Source organism: Mustelus asterias, chromosome 20 (genome assembly GCF_964213995.1).
Source record: "Mustelus asterias chromosome 20, sMusAst1.hap1.1, whole genome shotgun sequence".
In the NCBI taxonomy this organism is placed as follows: Eukaryota; Metazoa; Chordata; class Chondrichthyes; order Carcharhiniformes; family Triakidae; genus Mustelus; species Mustelus asterias.
In genome coordinates, this window is record NC_135820.1 from 27330570 (window position 1) to 27348157 (window position 17588).

Below are 17588 nucleotides of genomic sequence, written 5' to 3' on the forward strand. Positions count from 1 at the left end.
ACATACTTGCTAACTGCAGTGTCACAGATAATGGCCCTCCATCTCCACTGTAGGTTACCAACAAAGCTATCTCTCTCCATCCCACTCCACTTACAGCACAGTAACAAACTAAGCCACTGGGTTCAATAGTAATTTGGGACATTGGGAGCAAAAATTGGGAGACAGAAATACTCCCACTTGTTGATCCACTTCCTGACATTTAATCATAACCAGTGCAAGGTAATGACATTTTGCACTGACTCCCCTTTAACTCAGTGCATCAGAGGTAGAATCAGTTCCAGTAGGGAAATCATTAAGCAGGAAATTCACGGTAACTTAACTGCGACATTTATTTTTAAAAAACAAATTTTTAACATGTTAGCGTCAGCTCTTGTAGAAGCGATTACCCACTGATGCGCTGTGATGAATGTTCCAGTGTTTGGTCACCCTGTGGGCCACCCTCAATACTTCATTGTTGAAAGTGAGCCACAAGCTATAAAGTGGGATAATAGTGTAGGGAGCATGCAACGTACTTGAGCCTCTGATCGCTGCAGCATTTTCTCCTCCTTTTCTAGTTGCAACACAGCATAAATGTCCTTTTCCAGTTTCTCAATCTTGTCTCGGAACTTCAGCACCACCTCTGTGAAGACATGAGCCAGGGCATCAGCAGAAGGTCACTTACAGAAAAGGTTACGTAAATATCACTGGGATACCCCAACAATCCATGTACCATTCCTATCACCTCCACTTTCCTGGAGGTATTATTTTTCTGGGATGCAGTAAATCACCAGCCCTCTTTCATTTCCAATTGCTTCAAGGAGCAATTTTACCATTATGAGCCTGAAAAATAGAAGTCTAAAGTAAAGTAAAGCTTTTATTTATTAGTCACAAGTAAGGCTTACATCAACACTGCAATGAAGTTGCTGTGAAATTCCCCTAGTCACCACACTCCAGTGTCTGTTCGGGTTAATGCACTTAACCAGCACGTCTTTCAGACTGTGGGGGGAAACCGGAGCACCCGGAAAAAACCCACGCAGACACGGGGAGAACATGCAAACTCCACACAGACAGTGACCCAAGCTGGGAATTGAACCTGTGTTCCTGGCGCTGTGAGGCAGCAGTGCTGACCACTGTGCCACCCGTGCCGCCCCATTGAAGTTATTTCAGCTATGAGACGCTGCCTAGCCCAATGCTGCCCTCAGCCAACATCAACACAGTTTGCAGCAGCAACTCTGTCCTTTCTTAACCCCCTCTTTAGCTCACAGGGGCATTGAGACCACTGTAATAAACTCCACAAAGACAAAGGACAAACCTGCCAATTTTGTTTCATTTTTTAAATTAAGGTGGAACAGATAGTGAAGAAGAATGGTTTTGGGGAATTACCGAGTGTGAAGGAGTTGTTTTAATATGAAGGGAGAGTCATTAGCGAGTCAGGTTCACTGATAAGATTCTTGTTTAAACAGAAGGACGAGGGCAATCATAACTTGATTTCTAACAAGGATATAGATGACGAATCTTGCTCTGCAAAAGCTATGGAGAGAGATAGCTTTGTTGGTAACCTACAGTGGAGATGGAGGGCCATTATCTTAAAATTACTTTCCTCTCTCGCAAACTTAGAGTCAAAAGAAATTACAACATCTGGGCCCATTCAGCTCTCTGTTGATGCCAGCAGCACAATCTATCCCCATCTCTCCTGTGAGCACCAAATCTGGCTGAGCTCTGACTTTTCACTAGCACCATCTACCATTCAACACCTTATCCAAGAGATCATTCTTCATGTATGATGTTAGACAGTGAGGGGTCAGCAGGTTTGTCACTAAGAAGCCATTGGAACTAAACCTATTTCTTAATGGATATTCCCCACAAATATCCTTCCAGCAGAAGTAACTGGATAATGATCAGGGGCAAGTGCAAGCAAGCAATCCAGAGGTTCTCATTGCAATGGGTCAGCAGCTTTACAGCCAATTCAAGAACAGTTTCCCCATCAGCTCTCACCTTGTGGAATGACACGAGCTTTCACTTCAGTTTTGGCTTTCCTCACAATCTCTTTCAACATTTTCCTTTCCGTTTCTCCAACCAGGGAGACAGATCGTCCGCTGCGGCCTGCTCGTGCTGTGCGGCCTACTCTGTGCACATAGTGTTTGACAGTATTGGGCATTGTGAAGTTGATCACCTAGCTCAAAAGGAACAAAGACACTCTTACTGATTCCAACCAATATATAATAGCATTTAAGGACTGGACGTGCTCATGCCTCATCATCTCTAGATCAGTTTTTCATAGCTTTTAAGTTATAATCATTCTCACTGGAACAAAATCTCTCGCATCATCAGAATTTCACCACCCACCTCAACAGCATCCTTCTGTACAAGTCCCAACTATGATGCAGTCCTGGTGAGATCTTTACTAGATCACAAAGGTGAGCCAACTCCTTTTGGGTAGTTTTAAATAGGAGCCACAGCTCTAACTGAGACTCTCCATGGGTGCACAATCCTATGCTTTAATTTAGCTGGTGGCCCCACTACTAATCAAAGCTGACAGGAGGCCAGAGTACCAACACTAAAGTTGGCAATGCAGCACTGTTAGTTTAATGGAAGGGAAGACATAATAGCAGCACACATGACTGTTGAGAATTTAGTCCTGTAGCTGTAAGGACAGGCCCAGTATGTGGCAACACTGTGCCTATTGTTGACTATACTCTATTGGTATAAAAGTGCTTTTAGAAAACCAGACAAGGAATTACATAAGCACAGAATACATCACCAGCAACTATCCCTCTACGTAACTCAGCAATTCCCTATCGACTCACCCTCTACACAATTATTGAGTCACTTACCGTTTTGACCCCATCAATGTCCAGTCCTCTGGCAGCAACATCTGTGGCTACAAGAATATCGATTTGTTCATCCTTAAAGCGCCTGTCACCATGAATACAAAAGCAAGGAATAAGCCAATAACAGCCTAATATTTACTACTGTATTTCAGCAGTGAAATACTCCCCAGAAAGTAACCATGTTTATCAAGAGGTCAGAATTCCTGGTACAAAATCCTCTTTGGGGAGAAGAGTTAAAAAAGCTGAAGCTTAATATAATTTGAATCAGGAGCCAGGATCAAGTGCAAAGTGCATGAAGTGTTCAATAATAGTGTTGTAAAATTGGTTAAAATTAGGAACATCTGCTACTCACATTCCTCACCTGAGGCACCAATGCCTTTTTGAGGTAAGATTCCAGGGGTACTAGCAACCCTTCATACCTTAATCATTCATCAAGTGCACATCCAGACTATTCCTGTGCAGAAGACATCAAGGGCAAACCCGATCCTCCCTCCGTTTGACATCTAGGTACGTGTACTTCTTAGCGGTGGAATGGATAATCTTCAATAGGATGGAATCTAGGCTGATTTATGTAACCTAACCAAGGGGCACTGAGGTCAATATGTTTCAAGAGAAGCTTCAGCTAAGTTTGCTCAGAACAGATATTAAATTTTGGTTCTATGTGGCTTACCCTAATGTTCAGTGTCTTTACTGACGCGGGGTGAGTTATGTATCTTATATCAACTTTTCAAATGGTTGCCCTTACCTGAGGGCCTCCAATCGTTGGGTTTGAGAGAGGTCACCATGCAGCTCGCCAACCTTCAGTCCCATCAGCCCCAGGAGGATGTGCATTCGATGAGCCTGTTTCTTAGTCTGTGTGAACAGCATGACGTGATCCTGGAATGTACGAGTCAAAAGAGCTACAGGAGGAGGCAAAAAAACTATTACTCCAAATGCAAATCCTCAGATCCAGCACAGAAGTCACTGTTTTATTTGACTGCCCTTTCCCCCCATGTTAAATGCATAACCTCAAGTCACTCCTTCCCCATATTAACTAAAATTCCTGTTGAAAGAAAGCAAGAGAAAAAATAAACTAGGACTTGCATTTAGTAAGTACTTTTCATTACCTCAGGACCTCCCAAAGCATTGGCGGTCATAATCAGATAATCTGTTTTAGTGCCATTGGTTGAGGGATAAATATTGGGCTGTTCTTTGAATAATGTTGAGAGATCCAAGTGTCTATTTATTACATCCTTTAGAATAGAGTCTAGCATTTTTCTTACTACTGATGTAAGACTAAAAGGTCTGCAGTGACTCGTTTTCTCTCTCCCTCCCTTCCTTCTTAAATGGTGGGGTGACATTTACTACGTTCTAATCTGCAGGAACTGTTCCAGAATTTGAGGATACAAAATAGGAGCAAAAAATAAAAAAACCATTCGGACCCTCGAGCCTGCTCTGCCACTTAATAAGATCTTGGCTCATTAGTGTTTCAAATTCCACATTCCCATCTAACCCAAATTCCCCGATAACCTTTGATTCCTTTGCCTAACTCAGAGGCTAAATCTTTGAAAGTGTAGAGTTGATGTCCTTCATGAGTTTTCATGAGATTTTGTGACTCCCAGTGATCACTGACAGCCGAGAAATCTGTGGGATCTGTCTTGGCCGCATCTACCTTTTAATGTGCAGTGTGATGCATTCAACCACAATTTGCCTGTTAATTCTGAATGGTAGCGCTTAAGGTAGATATGATAGATTGGTTTAGTCTTCCGACTCTGTATGGTAAATTTTATTTTGTTTGTTTCAAACCATGGAATCTTGCGGCTTTATTTTCCTATGGGGTAACTGGGACTTCAAACTTTACTTATTTTAAATGAAAAGTTATTGATCACTAATGGGATTGTAACATAGTGCACATGCTGCTGTTGTCAACTCCCTCCACAGAAGGCAACAACATAGGCAGAAAATTACAAGTGACCTACATCAGTAGCATCTGTCAGGGAAAAAGTATGGTAACAGCTGATGAACATTCATCATCTGTTGTGTACTGGCTACACTGCAACTCAGACCATCTTAGACTCACCTGAAACAATTGCTTCCCTGTCCCCTTCACGGTTTGGGCGGATCCGGATGAATTCCTGACGGAGGAACGGTGCTACATCAGTGTTGCTGTTCACAAAGATTCGCACTGGATTCTTCAGTGACACCGATGCTAGATCTTTTACCTACAGGAAGATATAGAGAAAGAAAAGCAACAGAGGGTGAGTGGATGAGTTAATAATCTGCTCTGAAAATATTAAATTTAGGCCTGTGGCCAAATAAGCAGGAGCCCTTGGAAGAGACACACAAACATAAGGAAGAAATGGATAAACCAGTTAACTACAGACCAGCCAAACCACCAATGGCAATTGGTCAGCTTCTCAAAGCCATAATGTGGGATTAAACTAATACTCACTTCGAGAAATATGGATCAGTCAAAGACAGTCAGCGAGAATTTGTGCAAGGAAAGGCAGATTTGTAAAATTACATGAGTTTCTTTGAAGAAATAAGAACTTATAGTTGACAAAGAAACTGCTGTGGATGGCATGTGCACATATTTTCAAAAGTCACTTAACAAGATGTTGTAAGGAGGCTTCATAAATTAAGGTATACAGATTAAAGGTAAGTGGCAGGATGTCGGCTAAAAAAAAAGGTAGTGGCCATTGGATGTACAACCAAATGGAGGTGAGTGTTGGAACTAGTGCTCTCCTCAATACATAATTACAGTGGCCTGGCCAATATTTATCCCTCAATCAAAACTCCAAAACACAGATTATCCAGTCATTGTCATTGCTGCTTGTGGGAGCTTGCTGTGCACAGATTGGTTGCCATGTTTCCAACATTACAATGGTTACTCCATTTCAAATTTGCTGCAAAGTGCTTTGGGCTGTCTGGTGGTTGTGAAAAGCAATATATAAATGCAAGGTTTTTAAAAATATAATGATTAGTACTTGAGTTTGGGGCACTTTTCACAAAATTTGCAGATGACAGAAACATAGGAACTGTGAAAATGATGGTTAAGAGACATCAGGAACTCAGATTACTTGTAGTTTGGGTATGTAGATGCCTAATGAAATTTAACATGTTAAAATGTGCGGCGACATAGGAAGAATGAGGAATTAAGAGCGGTGAAGAAGGCATTCAGCATGCTTGGTTTCATTGGTCAGAATATTGAATATAGAAATTGGGATGTCTTGTTGAAGTTGTACAAGACATTGGTACGGCCAACACTTGGAATACTGTATACAGTTCTGGTCACCCTATTATAGAAAGGGTATTATTAAACTAGAAAGAGTGCAGAAAAGATGCTACTGGGACTTGATGGTTTGAGTTATAAGGAGAGGCTGGGACTTTTTTCTCTGGAGCATCGGAGGCTGAGGGGCGATCTTATACAGGTCTATAAAATAATGACAGGCATAGATCAGCTAGATAGGCAATATCTTTTCCCAAAGGTAGGAGAGTCTAAAACTAGAGGACATAGGTTTAAGGTGAGGGGGGAGAGATACAAAAGGGTCCAAAAAGGGTCCAGAGGGGCAATTTTTTCACACAGACGATGGTAAGAGTCTGGAATAAGCTGCCAGAGGTGATAGTAGAGGCAGTACAATTTAGTTTTTAAAAAAGTGTTTAGACAGTTACAGGGGTAAGATGGGTATAGAGGGATATGGACCAAATGCGGGCAATTGGGACTAGCTTAGGGGTTTAAAAAAAAGGTTGGGATGGACAAGTTGGGCCGAAGGGCCTGTTTCCATGTTGTAAACCTCTATGACTCTATGCACTATATGGAGTAACAAAGAAGACAGGATTAAAGATCCAGGAAAAAAAACATATTGGATTCTTAGTTAATTAGTTAACAGAGTAACAGAGCGAAGAAATAATACTAAATCTATACAAATGTTTCCGTAGGATAATAGTGGAATAATCTGCCCATTTTGACAGCACTACTTAGGAAGGGTGTCATGGCCATGAACAGGGTACCACACAATTTATACAATGGATGCTGATGGGACACTCCCTACAGTTAACCTTGGAGGTCATAAGAACTAGGAGCAGGAGTAGGCCATTTGGCTCCTGGAGCCTGCTTCCGCCATTCAATAAGATCATTGCTGGTCTTTTCGTGGACTCAGCTCCACTTACCCGCCCACCCACCATAACCCTTAATTCCTTTACTGTTCAAAAATTTATCTATCTTTGCCTTAAAAACATTCAATGAGATAGCCTCAACTGCTTCACTGGGCAGGGAATTCCACAGATTCGCAACCCTTTGGGTGAAGAAGTTCTTAGTCTTAAATCTGCTACCCCTTATTTTGAGGCTATGCTCCCTAGTTCTGGTTTCACTTGCCAGTGGAAACAACCTCCCTACTTCTATCTTATTTATTCCCTTCATAATTTTACATGTTTCCATAAGATCCCCCCCCCTCGTCATTCTTCTAAATTCCAATGAGTATATTCCCAATCTACTCAATCTCTCCTCATAAGGGTGGCACGATAGCACAGTGGTTAGCACTGCTGCTTCACAGCTCCAGGGTCCCGGGTTCGATTCCCGGCTTGGGTCACTGTCTGTGTGGAGTTTGCACATTCTCCTCGTGTCTGCGTGGGTTTCCTCCGGGTGCTCCGGTTTCCTCCCACAGTCCAAAGATGTGCGGGTTAGGTTGATTGGCCAGGTTAAAAAATTGCCCCATAGAGTCCTGGGATGCGTAGGTTAGAGGGATTAGCGGGTTAAAAAAAAAGGGATCAGCGGGTAGGGCCTGGGTGGGATTGTGGTCGGTGCAGACTCGATGGGCCGAATGGCCTCCTTCTGCACTGTAGGGTTTCTATGATTCTATGATAAGCCAACCCTCTCAACTCTGGAATCAATGTAGTGAATCTCCTCTGCACCCCCTCCAATGCCAGTCTATCCTTTCTAAAGTAAGGAGACCAAAACTGTACACAGTACTCCAGGTGTGGCCTCACCAGCACCTTATACAGTTGCAATATAACCCCCCTGTTTTTAAACTCCTTCCCTCTAGCAATGAAGGACAAAATTCCATTTGCCTTCTTAATTACCTGCTGCACCTGCAAACCAACTTTTTGTGATTCATGCACAAGGACACCCAGGTCCCTCTGCACAGCAGCATGCTGCAATTTTTTTATCATTTAAGTAATAGTCCATTTTGCTGTTATTTCTACCAAAATGGATGACCTCACATTTACCAACATTGTACTCCATCTGCCAGACCTTCGCGCACTCACTCAGACCATCTATATCCCTTTGCAGGCATTAAGTGTCCTCTGCACACTTTGCTCTATCACTAATCTTAGTCTCATGTGCAAACTTTGAGACACTATACTTGGTCCCCAACTCCAAATCATCTATGTAAATTGTAAACTATTGCGGTCCCAACACTGATCCCTGAGGCACATCACGAGTGATTCGCCCAAAAAAATTCTAACTGTTGAATTTGCGAGAAAACTGGAGTAATTCACGCTGTTTTTTTCAAGTGGGAGTCCACACTTGGGGCAATGCAGAGACCACCAGCATGAATATCATTAAATTTCAGGGGCAGGGCCTATTCCCACTGGAGGGGCTGAACCCAGCAGGCCTCTGTGCATGCACAGTGGCCCCAAAGTGTCATCCTCTGGATTGCTCACCAGCTTAATTGCTGACCAGCCCGGGATTCCCGCAATGCTGCCCCCCAACTCCCCCATGGCCTGATCGCAGTCCCCCACTTATTTGAGGGCCAACCCCGAACCCTCCCCATCACAGCCACCCTGATCTCCCAGCAGTGACGATCCCCCAAGCAGGCAACCCCCCACCCTGATCGCTGGCCTCCCTCCAACCCAAACTGGATCCCAATGCAGAGTGGCAGCGGGACCCCCCCCCCAATCGATCGCCCCCTAGGCCTGTCCTGAGCAGGCCCTGCACCCTTGGCACAGCCCGTGCCTGGTGGACAGTACCAAGGTGCCCCTTGGGCACTACCAAGGGGCAGAGGCTGGCACTGCCAGGGTGCTGATGCCCAGGGGGCACCAACCCCCTGGGGGGCCCCGATTGTCCCCCCTTCACTACAGCGGGGTCAGACCCCTAGTTCCCCATTAGTGTAATTTCTGCTGGAGTGAAATACTCCTGGTGGGGTGGGAGATGCCAGCAGGGCTGGAGAATTCAGTCCCAGGCCCGCTAATAGCATTTAAATAGTATGTTAAATACTATTTAAATGGTAGCCCCGCCTCCCAGCTGATTTCCGGCGCTGCACAGAGGCCGCCGGAAATCTGGGCCTGGGAGATGCAAGCGTGGTGCGAACGCTCACGGGAATCCCACAAATTGGCCAACGCACGATTCTCCCAGCCCGCTGTTAACAAATCGTCTATCCATGCTAATACATTACCCGTAATGCCGTGCATCTTTATCTTATGCAGCAGCCTTTTGTGCGGCACCTTGTTGAATGCCTTCTAGAAATTCAGATACACCACATCCACTGGTTCCCCATTATTCACCGTGCTCGTAATGCCCTCAACGAATTCCAGTGACCTGCCTTTCATGAACCTATGCTGTGTCTTCCCAATGGGACAATTTCTATCCAGATGTATCATAGATTCCTTACAGTGCAGAAAGAGGCCATCTGGCCCATTGAGTCTGCACCGACCACAATCCCACCCAGGCCCTACCCCCATATCCCCACACATTTTACCCACTAATCCCTCTAACCCCTCTAACCTACACATCTCGGGACACTAAGGGGCAATTTTAGCATGGCCAATCAACCTAACCCGCACATCTTTGGACTGTGGGAGGAAACCTGAGCACCTGGAGGAAACCCACGCAGACACGAGGAGAATGTGCAAACTCCACACAGACAGTGACCCAAGCCGGGAATCGAACCCAGGTCCCTGGAGCTGTGAAGCAGCAGTGCTAACCACTGTGCTATCGTGCCGCCCATGTGTTATTTCTTCCATGATGATAGCTTCAAGCATTTTCCCTACTACAGAAGTTAAGCTAACCAGCCTATAGTCACCCGCCTTTTGTCTACCTCCTTTTTTTAAACAGTGGCGTCACATTTGCTGTTTTCCAATCTGCAGGAACTGCCCCAGAGTCCAGCGAATTTTGGTAAATTACCGTGAGTACATTTTCTATCTCCCGCAGCATCTCCTTTAGTACCGAGATGAATTCCATCAGAGCCAGAGACTTGTCTACCTTTAGCTTACCTAAGACTGCTTCTTTAGTGATAGTGATCGTTTCTAGGTCCTCACCTGCCATAGCCTTCTTGTCATCAATTTTTGGCATGTTATTTTTGTCTTCCACTGTGAAGACTCACACAAAATATCTGTTCAGTGCCTCAGCCATTTCCTCATTTCCCATTATTAAATCCGCCCTCTCATCCTCTAAAAGACCAATGTTTACCGTAGCCACTCTTTTCCTTTTTATATATTTGTAGAAACATTTGTTATCTGTTTTTATATTCTGAGCTAGTTTACTCTCATAATCTATCTTACTTTTTCTTTATAGGTCACTGTTAGCCTTGACTCCTTGGAAGTATGAACTACCTTGGACTCAATCTAGCCTGCAAAATGGTGGAAATTCTTCAACTCTTCTCACATACCTCATCAGTCATTGTGGCAGAGAACAGCATTGTCTGTCGCTGGTGGGAGCAGAGACGAATTATCTCCTTCATTTGTTCCTCAAAATACTCATCCAGCATTCTGCAGAGGGAAAGAGTGGGGAACAAACGTTAACAGCACTGAATGGTAACCTCACTCAGAGATATGGTCAACCTTCCCTTTTTAAAATACAATTGCGGTAATTTGAACACAAGTCCCTGGTCAGAGGAATGCAGTGTTCTGGAGAGATTATAGGAATGGAGCTTGGTGGCGAATGGATTTAAAAGCCAAGAATTGAATTTAACATACTGGTGATAGCAAGCCTGTGAAAACCAGCAAAAGCCTGGGAGGGTAAATGAAAATTAGTGTGGAACACAAGTGTAAGTTTACTCTATGAACAGCACAGATAGAGAGCTACAGGGTTCATTTGGTATGGACAACATGCAAAGGAGCCATTTGGACTGAAACAATAGGCACCAATTCCTAGTCTGCGCTGTGCTACCTAATCTCAGAAAGCGCAAGGAGAAGACCTGGAGTGGAGAAGTGGAAAAAGTGAAAAAGGATGACGAAATAGATGAATGAGATTAAATGAAATGAAGAAAAAAGAAACGCTGACTAATTCACAAACAGAACAAAGAATAAAGAAAAGTACAGCACAGGAACAAGCCCTTCGGCCCTCCAAGCCCATAGCGATCATGATGCCCTAACTAAACCAAAAAAAAACCATCTGCCCGTACTCAGTCCGTGCCACTTTATTCCCTCCCTATTCATCTACCCATCCAGATGCCTCCACTGGCAACGTGTTCCAGACACCCACCACTCTCTGCCTGAAAAAATTCCCCCACACATCTCTCTTAAACTTTCCCCCTCTCACCTTAGACCTGTGTCCACTTATAACTGACACTTCCACCCTGGGAAAAAGCCTCTGACTATCCACCCTGTCTATGCCTCTCATAATTTTGTAAACCTCTATCAGATCTCCCCTCAGCCTCCAGTGAAAACAATCCAAGTTTATTCAACCTCTCCTCATAGCCCTGGAGACCAGGCAACATCTTGATGAACCTTCTTTGCACACTCTCCAAAGCTTCCATGTCCTTCTGGTAGTGTGGCGACTAGAACTGCATGCAATACTCCAATGGCGGCCTCACTATGGTTTCATAGTTTTTTCATATGGCTGAAACATGATTTGCCAACTCTTGTACTCAATGCCCTGGCTGATGAAGGCAAGCATGCAATATGCCTTCTTAATCACCTTGGCCACCTGTGTTGCCACTTCTAGGGAACTGTGGACTTGCACACTCAGATCCCTCTGGATGTTAATGTTACTAAGGGTTCTGTCATTTACAGTATAATTCACACCTAAATTTGATCTTCCAAAATGCATCACCTTGCATTTATCTCGATTAAACTCCATCTGCCATTTCTGCACCCAAGTCTCTAATTTATATCCTGTGGTATCCCCTGACAATCCCCGGCACAATCAGCAACTCCACCAATCTTCATGTCATCTGCAAACTTACTGATCAGACCACCCACATTTTCCTCCAGATCATTTACATATACTACAAACAACAGAGGTCCCAGCACTGATCCCTGCGGAACACCACTAATTACAGATCTCCATTCTGAAAAACACCTTTCCACTGCTACTCTCTGTCTTCTATGACCAAGCCAGTTCTGTATCTATCCAGCCCGTCCACTCCGAATCCGATGTAATTATAGTTTTTGTACCAGTCTGCCATGTGGGACCTTGTCAAATGTCTTACTAAAGTCCATATAAACTACATCCACAGCCCTTCCTCATCAATTATTTTTGTTACCTCTTCAAAAAACTCAATTGAGTTGGTGAGACATGACCTTCCCTGTACAAAACCATGCTGCCTGTCACCGTCTAATCCATTTTCTTCCAAATGTGCACATATAATGTCCTCAGTATCTTCTCCAAAAGCTTCCCCACCACTGACGTCAGGCTCACCGACCTATAATTTCCTGGATTATCCCTGCTTCCTTTCTTAAACAAGGGAACAACATTGGCTGCTCTCCAGTCCTCTGGAACCTTGCCTGTGGCCAAAGAGGATGTGAAGATATCTGTTAAGGCCCTAGCTATTTCTCCCCTTGCCTCCCGCAGTAACCTGGGATAGATCCCATCCGGCCCTGGGGACTTGTCTACCTTAATGCAATTTAGGATACCCAATATTTTCTCCTTCGATATACTGACATTCTCGAGGGTGCTCACTTCCCAACTCTGACCTCAACATCTGTCATGTCCTTCTCCTTGGTGAATACCGATACAAAGTACTCATTAAGGATCTCACCCACTTCCTGTGGCCTCATGCATAATTTCTCTCCATTGTCCTTGAGTGGGCCTACTCTTTCTCTAGCTATCCTCTTGCTCCTAATATATGCATAAAAAGCCTTGGAATTCTCCTAGGCCCTGTTTGCTAAAGACATTTCATGGCCCCTTTTAGCCCTCCTAATTCCACGTTTGTTCCTTCCTACTTTCTCTATACTCCTCAAGGACTTCATCATTTTTTAGTTGCCTAGACTTATGCTTCCTTTTTTATTAAAAGGTAATAGTCCCCAGTGCTTATCAGGTATGTTTTCATGCAAACAATATCTGCCTGCTCTATGCAATAGCCAGTTAATATTTACCAGACCCTGATGGTGAGCTCACAAAATAATGACAATGACCCACTTTGATAGGTGTAAAGAATATTGCCAGGCCCCATTGGCCATGACACCTGAAAGCAACTTTGCTGAACAGTAACAGGGATTTCTGTGACAGGACTAGTACCTCTGAGTCATTGCCAGTCACACACTCCGGTTTTGAATGTGACTAAGGATCACTGGTATCCCCCAGAGTCCTCAGTTCTCACTCATTCCCCCAAGCAGCTGGTAATGCACACGAGTGAACATAACCTGGTACCTCACCTCAGCTGATGGGCTAAACTGAGTGAGGGTATCATCAGCATCATCTGGTATAGATAGGGGACGGTGCATGAAGTCTGGAATGATGAAAGAGGATGATCCTAGAAAGAGGACAATAGCTCAGAAGGTAGACACCAGAAAGGTGTAAGACATGGGGCATACAGCTATAGGCACTCTCTTGCGAAGGAAGATAGTCTAAATCCTGGCGCATGTCCAGAGTCATCGGCTTACCAAAACCAGGCAAGACACAAATTTACCTTGAAGTTACCAACCAGTATCTCTGCTCTCAGTGTGCTGCAAGGTCTTAGAGCATCTCATCTTACAGAGTGGATAGAGCCAGAGGTGGAGAAAATCTTGAAAGCTGAACAGGCTGGCTTTCAGTATGGGCAAAGCATGTGTGACCAGGTCATAGAGTCAGAGATTTACAGCATGGAAACAGGCCCTTCAGCCCAACTTGTCCGTGCTGCCCTTTCTTTTTAAACCCCTAAGCTAATCCCAATTGCCCGCATTTGACCCATATCCCTCTATACCCATCTTACCCATGTAACTGTCTAAATGCTTTTTAAAAGACAAAATTGTACCCGCCTCTACTCTGGCAGCTTGTTCCAGACATTCACCACCCTGTGTGTGAAACAATTGGCCCACTGGACACTTTTGTATCTCTCCCCTTAAACCTATGCCCTCTAGTTTTAGACTCCCCTACCTTTGGGAAAATATATTGACTATCTAGCTGATCTGTGCCCCTCATTATTTTATAGACCTCTATAAGATCACCCCTCAGCCTTCTACACTCCAGAGAAAAAAATCCCAGTCTATCCAGCCTCTCCTTATAACTCAAACCATCAAGTCCCGGTAGCATCCTAGTAAATCTCTTCTGCACTCTTTCCAGTTTAATAATATCCTTTCTACAATTGCACACAGTATTCCAAGTGTGGCCATACCAATGTCTTGTACAACTTCAACAAGACATTCCAACTCCTGTATTCAATGTTCTGACCAATTAAATCAAGCATGCCGAATGCCTTCTTCACCACTCTGTCCATCTGTGACTCCACTTTCAAGGACCCCTAGATCTCTTTGTTCTGTAACTCTGCCCAATGCCCTACCATTGACTGAGTAAGTCCTGCTCTGGTTCGCTCTACCAAAAAGCATCACCTCGCATTTATCCAAATTAAATTCCATCTGCCATTCGTCAGCCCACTGGCCCAATTGATCAAGATTCCGTTGCAATCGGAGATAACGTTCTTCACTGTCCACTATGCCACCAATCTTGGTGTCATCTGCAAACTTACTAACTATGCCTCCTAGATTCAAATCATTAATATAAATGACAAATAACAGTGGATCTGCACTTATCCCTGAGGCACACCGCTGGTCACAGGCCTCCAGCTTGAAAAACGATCCTCTACAACCACCCTCTGGCTTCTGTCAAGAAGCCAATTTTGTAGGTTCTTAGAATTGCTTTGCACAATATCAGTACCAAAAGTTTGGACCAAAGCTCTCACCCATGGTATAACAAGCATACCACAAATAGAAGCTTACACCGCATCACTGGTGTTAATGATATGGAATGCGAGCTGAACAAAGCCTCCCAGAGCCTTGCCAGATTTTAATACTTCACTGAAAAATTTGCCCTAAACAACTTGGTCTTTTGAAGTTTACTTTCAGTGGCAGTCCTCGGAATAGTAGTAGTAGTAAAGAGTCACAGAAATGAATAAGCTGGTTGAGGGTTCTTAAATGATTGCACAATTTGCAAGAAATTGCATTTGAATACAATGAACAATGGAACAGGTTCACTCGAAATGGCTGCGATCTGAACATACAGATGAATAATTATTACACAACCTAGCCAGAATTGAACATTTGTAAGATCCAAATCAAAGCATCATGACTTGGCATACTAGAAACTAAAACTTTCAAAGCTTTATTACATTGCGGTTCACCTTAAGTAGACTGTTGAGAATACATTTTCCTCCTATTCCAAATTAGATATTAATACAGTGCTCCAGTTAGCCTTCAGCGTAAAAGTGATAACTCACTGCAACTGAGTTAATGTTCCTGGAGGCTACCACGTCAAATGCATCAAAATATTACTGCTTTTAACATCTTTTGTGAAGTTTTACCATCCAAAACATTAAATTTTATATAAGCCATTTGACACTGCATTAAGTGAATTCAGGAATCAGAAGACTGCACACTTAAAACATTCAAGTTTGACATTGAACAATGTCCCTTTTAAAGATACTCACTTTTCCCTATCTGTTTTGTAGATACATGCAATCTCTGGCACAAAGAACAATACAGCACAGGAACAGGCCCTTCGGCCCTCCAAGCCCGCGCCGCTCCCTGGTCCAAACTAGACCATTCTTTTGTATCCCTCCATTCCCACTCCGTTCATATGGCTGTCTAGATAAGTCTTAAACGTTCCCAGTGTGTCCGCCTCCACCACCTTGCCTGGCAGCGCATTCCAGGCCCCCACCACCCTCTGTGTAAAATATGTCCGTCTGATATCTGTGTTAAACCTCCCCCCCTTCACCTTGAACCTATAACCCCTCGTGAACGTCACCACCGACCTGGGGAAAAGCTTCCCACCGTTCACCCTATCTATGCCTTTCATAATTTTATACACCTCTATTAAGTCTCCCCTCATCCTCCGTCTTTCCAGGGAGAACAACCCCAGTTTACCCAATCTCTCCTCATAACTAAGCCCCTCCATACCAGGTAACATCCTGGTAAACCTCCTCTGTACTCTCTCCAAAGCCTCCACGTCCTTCTGGTAGTGTGGTGACCAGAACTGGACGCAGTATTCCAGATGCGGCCGAACCAACGTTCTACACATCTGCAACATCAGACCCCAACTTTTATACTCTATGCCCCGTCCTATAAAGGCAAGCATGCCATATGCCTTCTTCACCATCTTCTCCACCTGTGACGTCACTTTCAAGGATCTGTGGACTTGCACACCCAGGTCCCTCTGCGTCTCTACACCCTTTATGGTTCTGCCATTTATCATATAGCTCCCCCCTACATTAGCTCTACCAAAATGCATCACTTCGCATTTATCAGGATTGAACTCCATCTGCCATTTCTTTGCTCAAATTTCCAGCCTATCTATATCCTTCCGTAGCTTCTGAAAATGCTCCTCACTATCTGCAAGTTGTCGTGTGTCGTGAAGGCCGCCTTGGAGAACGCTTACCTGAAGATCCAAGGCTGAATGCCCGTGACTGCTAAAGTGCTCCCCCACAGGAAGAGAACAGTCTTGCCTGATGATTGTCGAGCGGTGTTCATTCATCCGTTGTCGTAGCGTCGGCATAGTTTCCCCAATGTACCATGCCTCGGGACATCCTTTCTTGCAGCGTATCAGGTAGACAACGTTGGCCGCATGGCAAGAGTAGGTACCGTGTACCTGGTAGATGGTGTTCTCACGTGAGATGATGGCATCCGTGTCGATGATCCGGCACGTCTTGCAGAGGTTGCTGTGGCAGGGTTGTGTGGTGTCGTGGTCACTGTTCTCCTGAAGGCTGGGTAGTTTGCTGCGGACAATGGTCTGTTTGAGGTTGCGTGGTTGTTTGAAGGCAAGAAGTGGGGGTGTGGGGATGGCCTTGACGAGATGTTCGTCTTCATCAATGACATGTTGAAGGCTCCGGAGGAGATGCCGTAGCTTCTCCGCTCCGGGGAAGTACTGGACGACGAAGGGTACTCTGTCCACCGTGTCCCGTGTTTGTCTTCTGAGGAGGTCGGTGCGGTTTTTCGCTGTGGCGCGTCAGAACTGTTGATCGATGAGTCGAGCGCCATATCCTGTTCTTATGAGGGCATCTTTCAGCGTCTGGAGGTGTCTGTTGCGATCCTCCTCATCCGAGCAGATCCTGTGTATTCGGAGGGCTTGTCCGTAGGGGATGGCTTCTTTTACGTGTTTAGGGTGGAAGCTGGAGAAGTGGAGCATCATGAGGTTATCCGTGGGCTTGCGGTACAGTGAGGTGCTGAGGTGACCGTCCTTAATGGAGATGCGTGTGTCCAAGAATGCAACCGATTCCGGAGAGTAGTCCATGGTGAGTCTGATGGTGGGATGGAACTTGTTGATGTCATCATATAGTTGTTTCAGTGATTGCTCACCATGACTCCAAAGGAAGAAAACGTCATCGATGTATCTAGTGTATAGCATCGGTTGAAGGTCCTGTGCGGTGAAGAAGTCTTGTTCGAACCTGTGCATGAAGATGTTGGCATATTGAGGTGCGAATTTTGTCCCCATGGCTGTTCCGTGTGTCT

General features: G+C 44.5%; 2 protein-coding genes across 3 annotated transcripts in view; one reads left to right on the plus strand and one right to left on the minus strand.

Moving 5' to 3' along the window:
- LOC144508453 (acyl-coenzyme A diphosphatase NUDT19-like) overlaps positions 1-17588 on the plus strand; it is a 424531-nt gene that overhangs the window by 243026 nt on the left and 163917 nt on the right. The gene's annotated exons all lie outside the window — the stretch shown is intronic.
- The window catches only part of ddx27 (DEAD (Asp-Glu-Ala-Asp) box polypeptide 27), a 50091-nt gene that overhangs the window by 7485 nt on the left and 25018 nt on the right, over positions 1-17588 (minus strand). Inside the window, exons 10-15 of the mRNA XM_078236365.1 lie at positions 10397-10496; positions 4870-5011; positions 3556-3709; positions 2814-2895; positions 1975-2152; positions 513-619 (exon numbers count right to left, since the gene is read on the minus strand). Coding sequence (XP_078092491.1) covers positions 513-619; positions 1975-2152; positions 2814-2895; positions 3556-3709; positions 4870-5011; positions 10397-10496 — 763 coding nt within the window. The remainder of the gene's footprint in view (positions 1-512; positions 620-1974; positions 2153-2813; positions 2896-3555; positions 3710-4869; positions 5012-10396; positions 10497-17588) is intronic.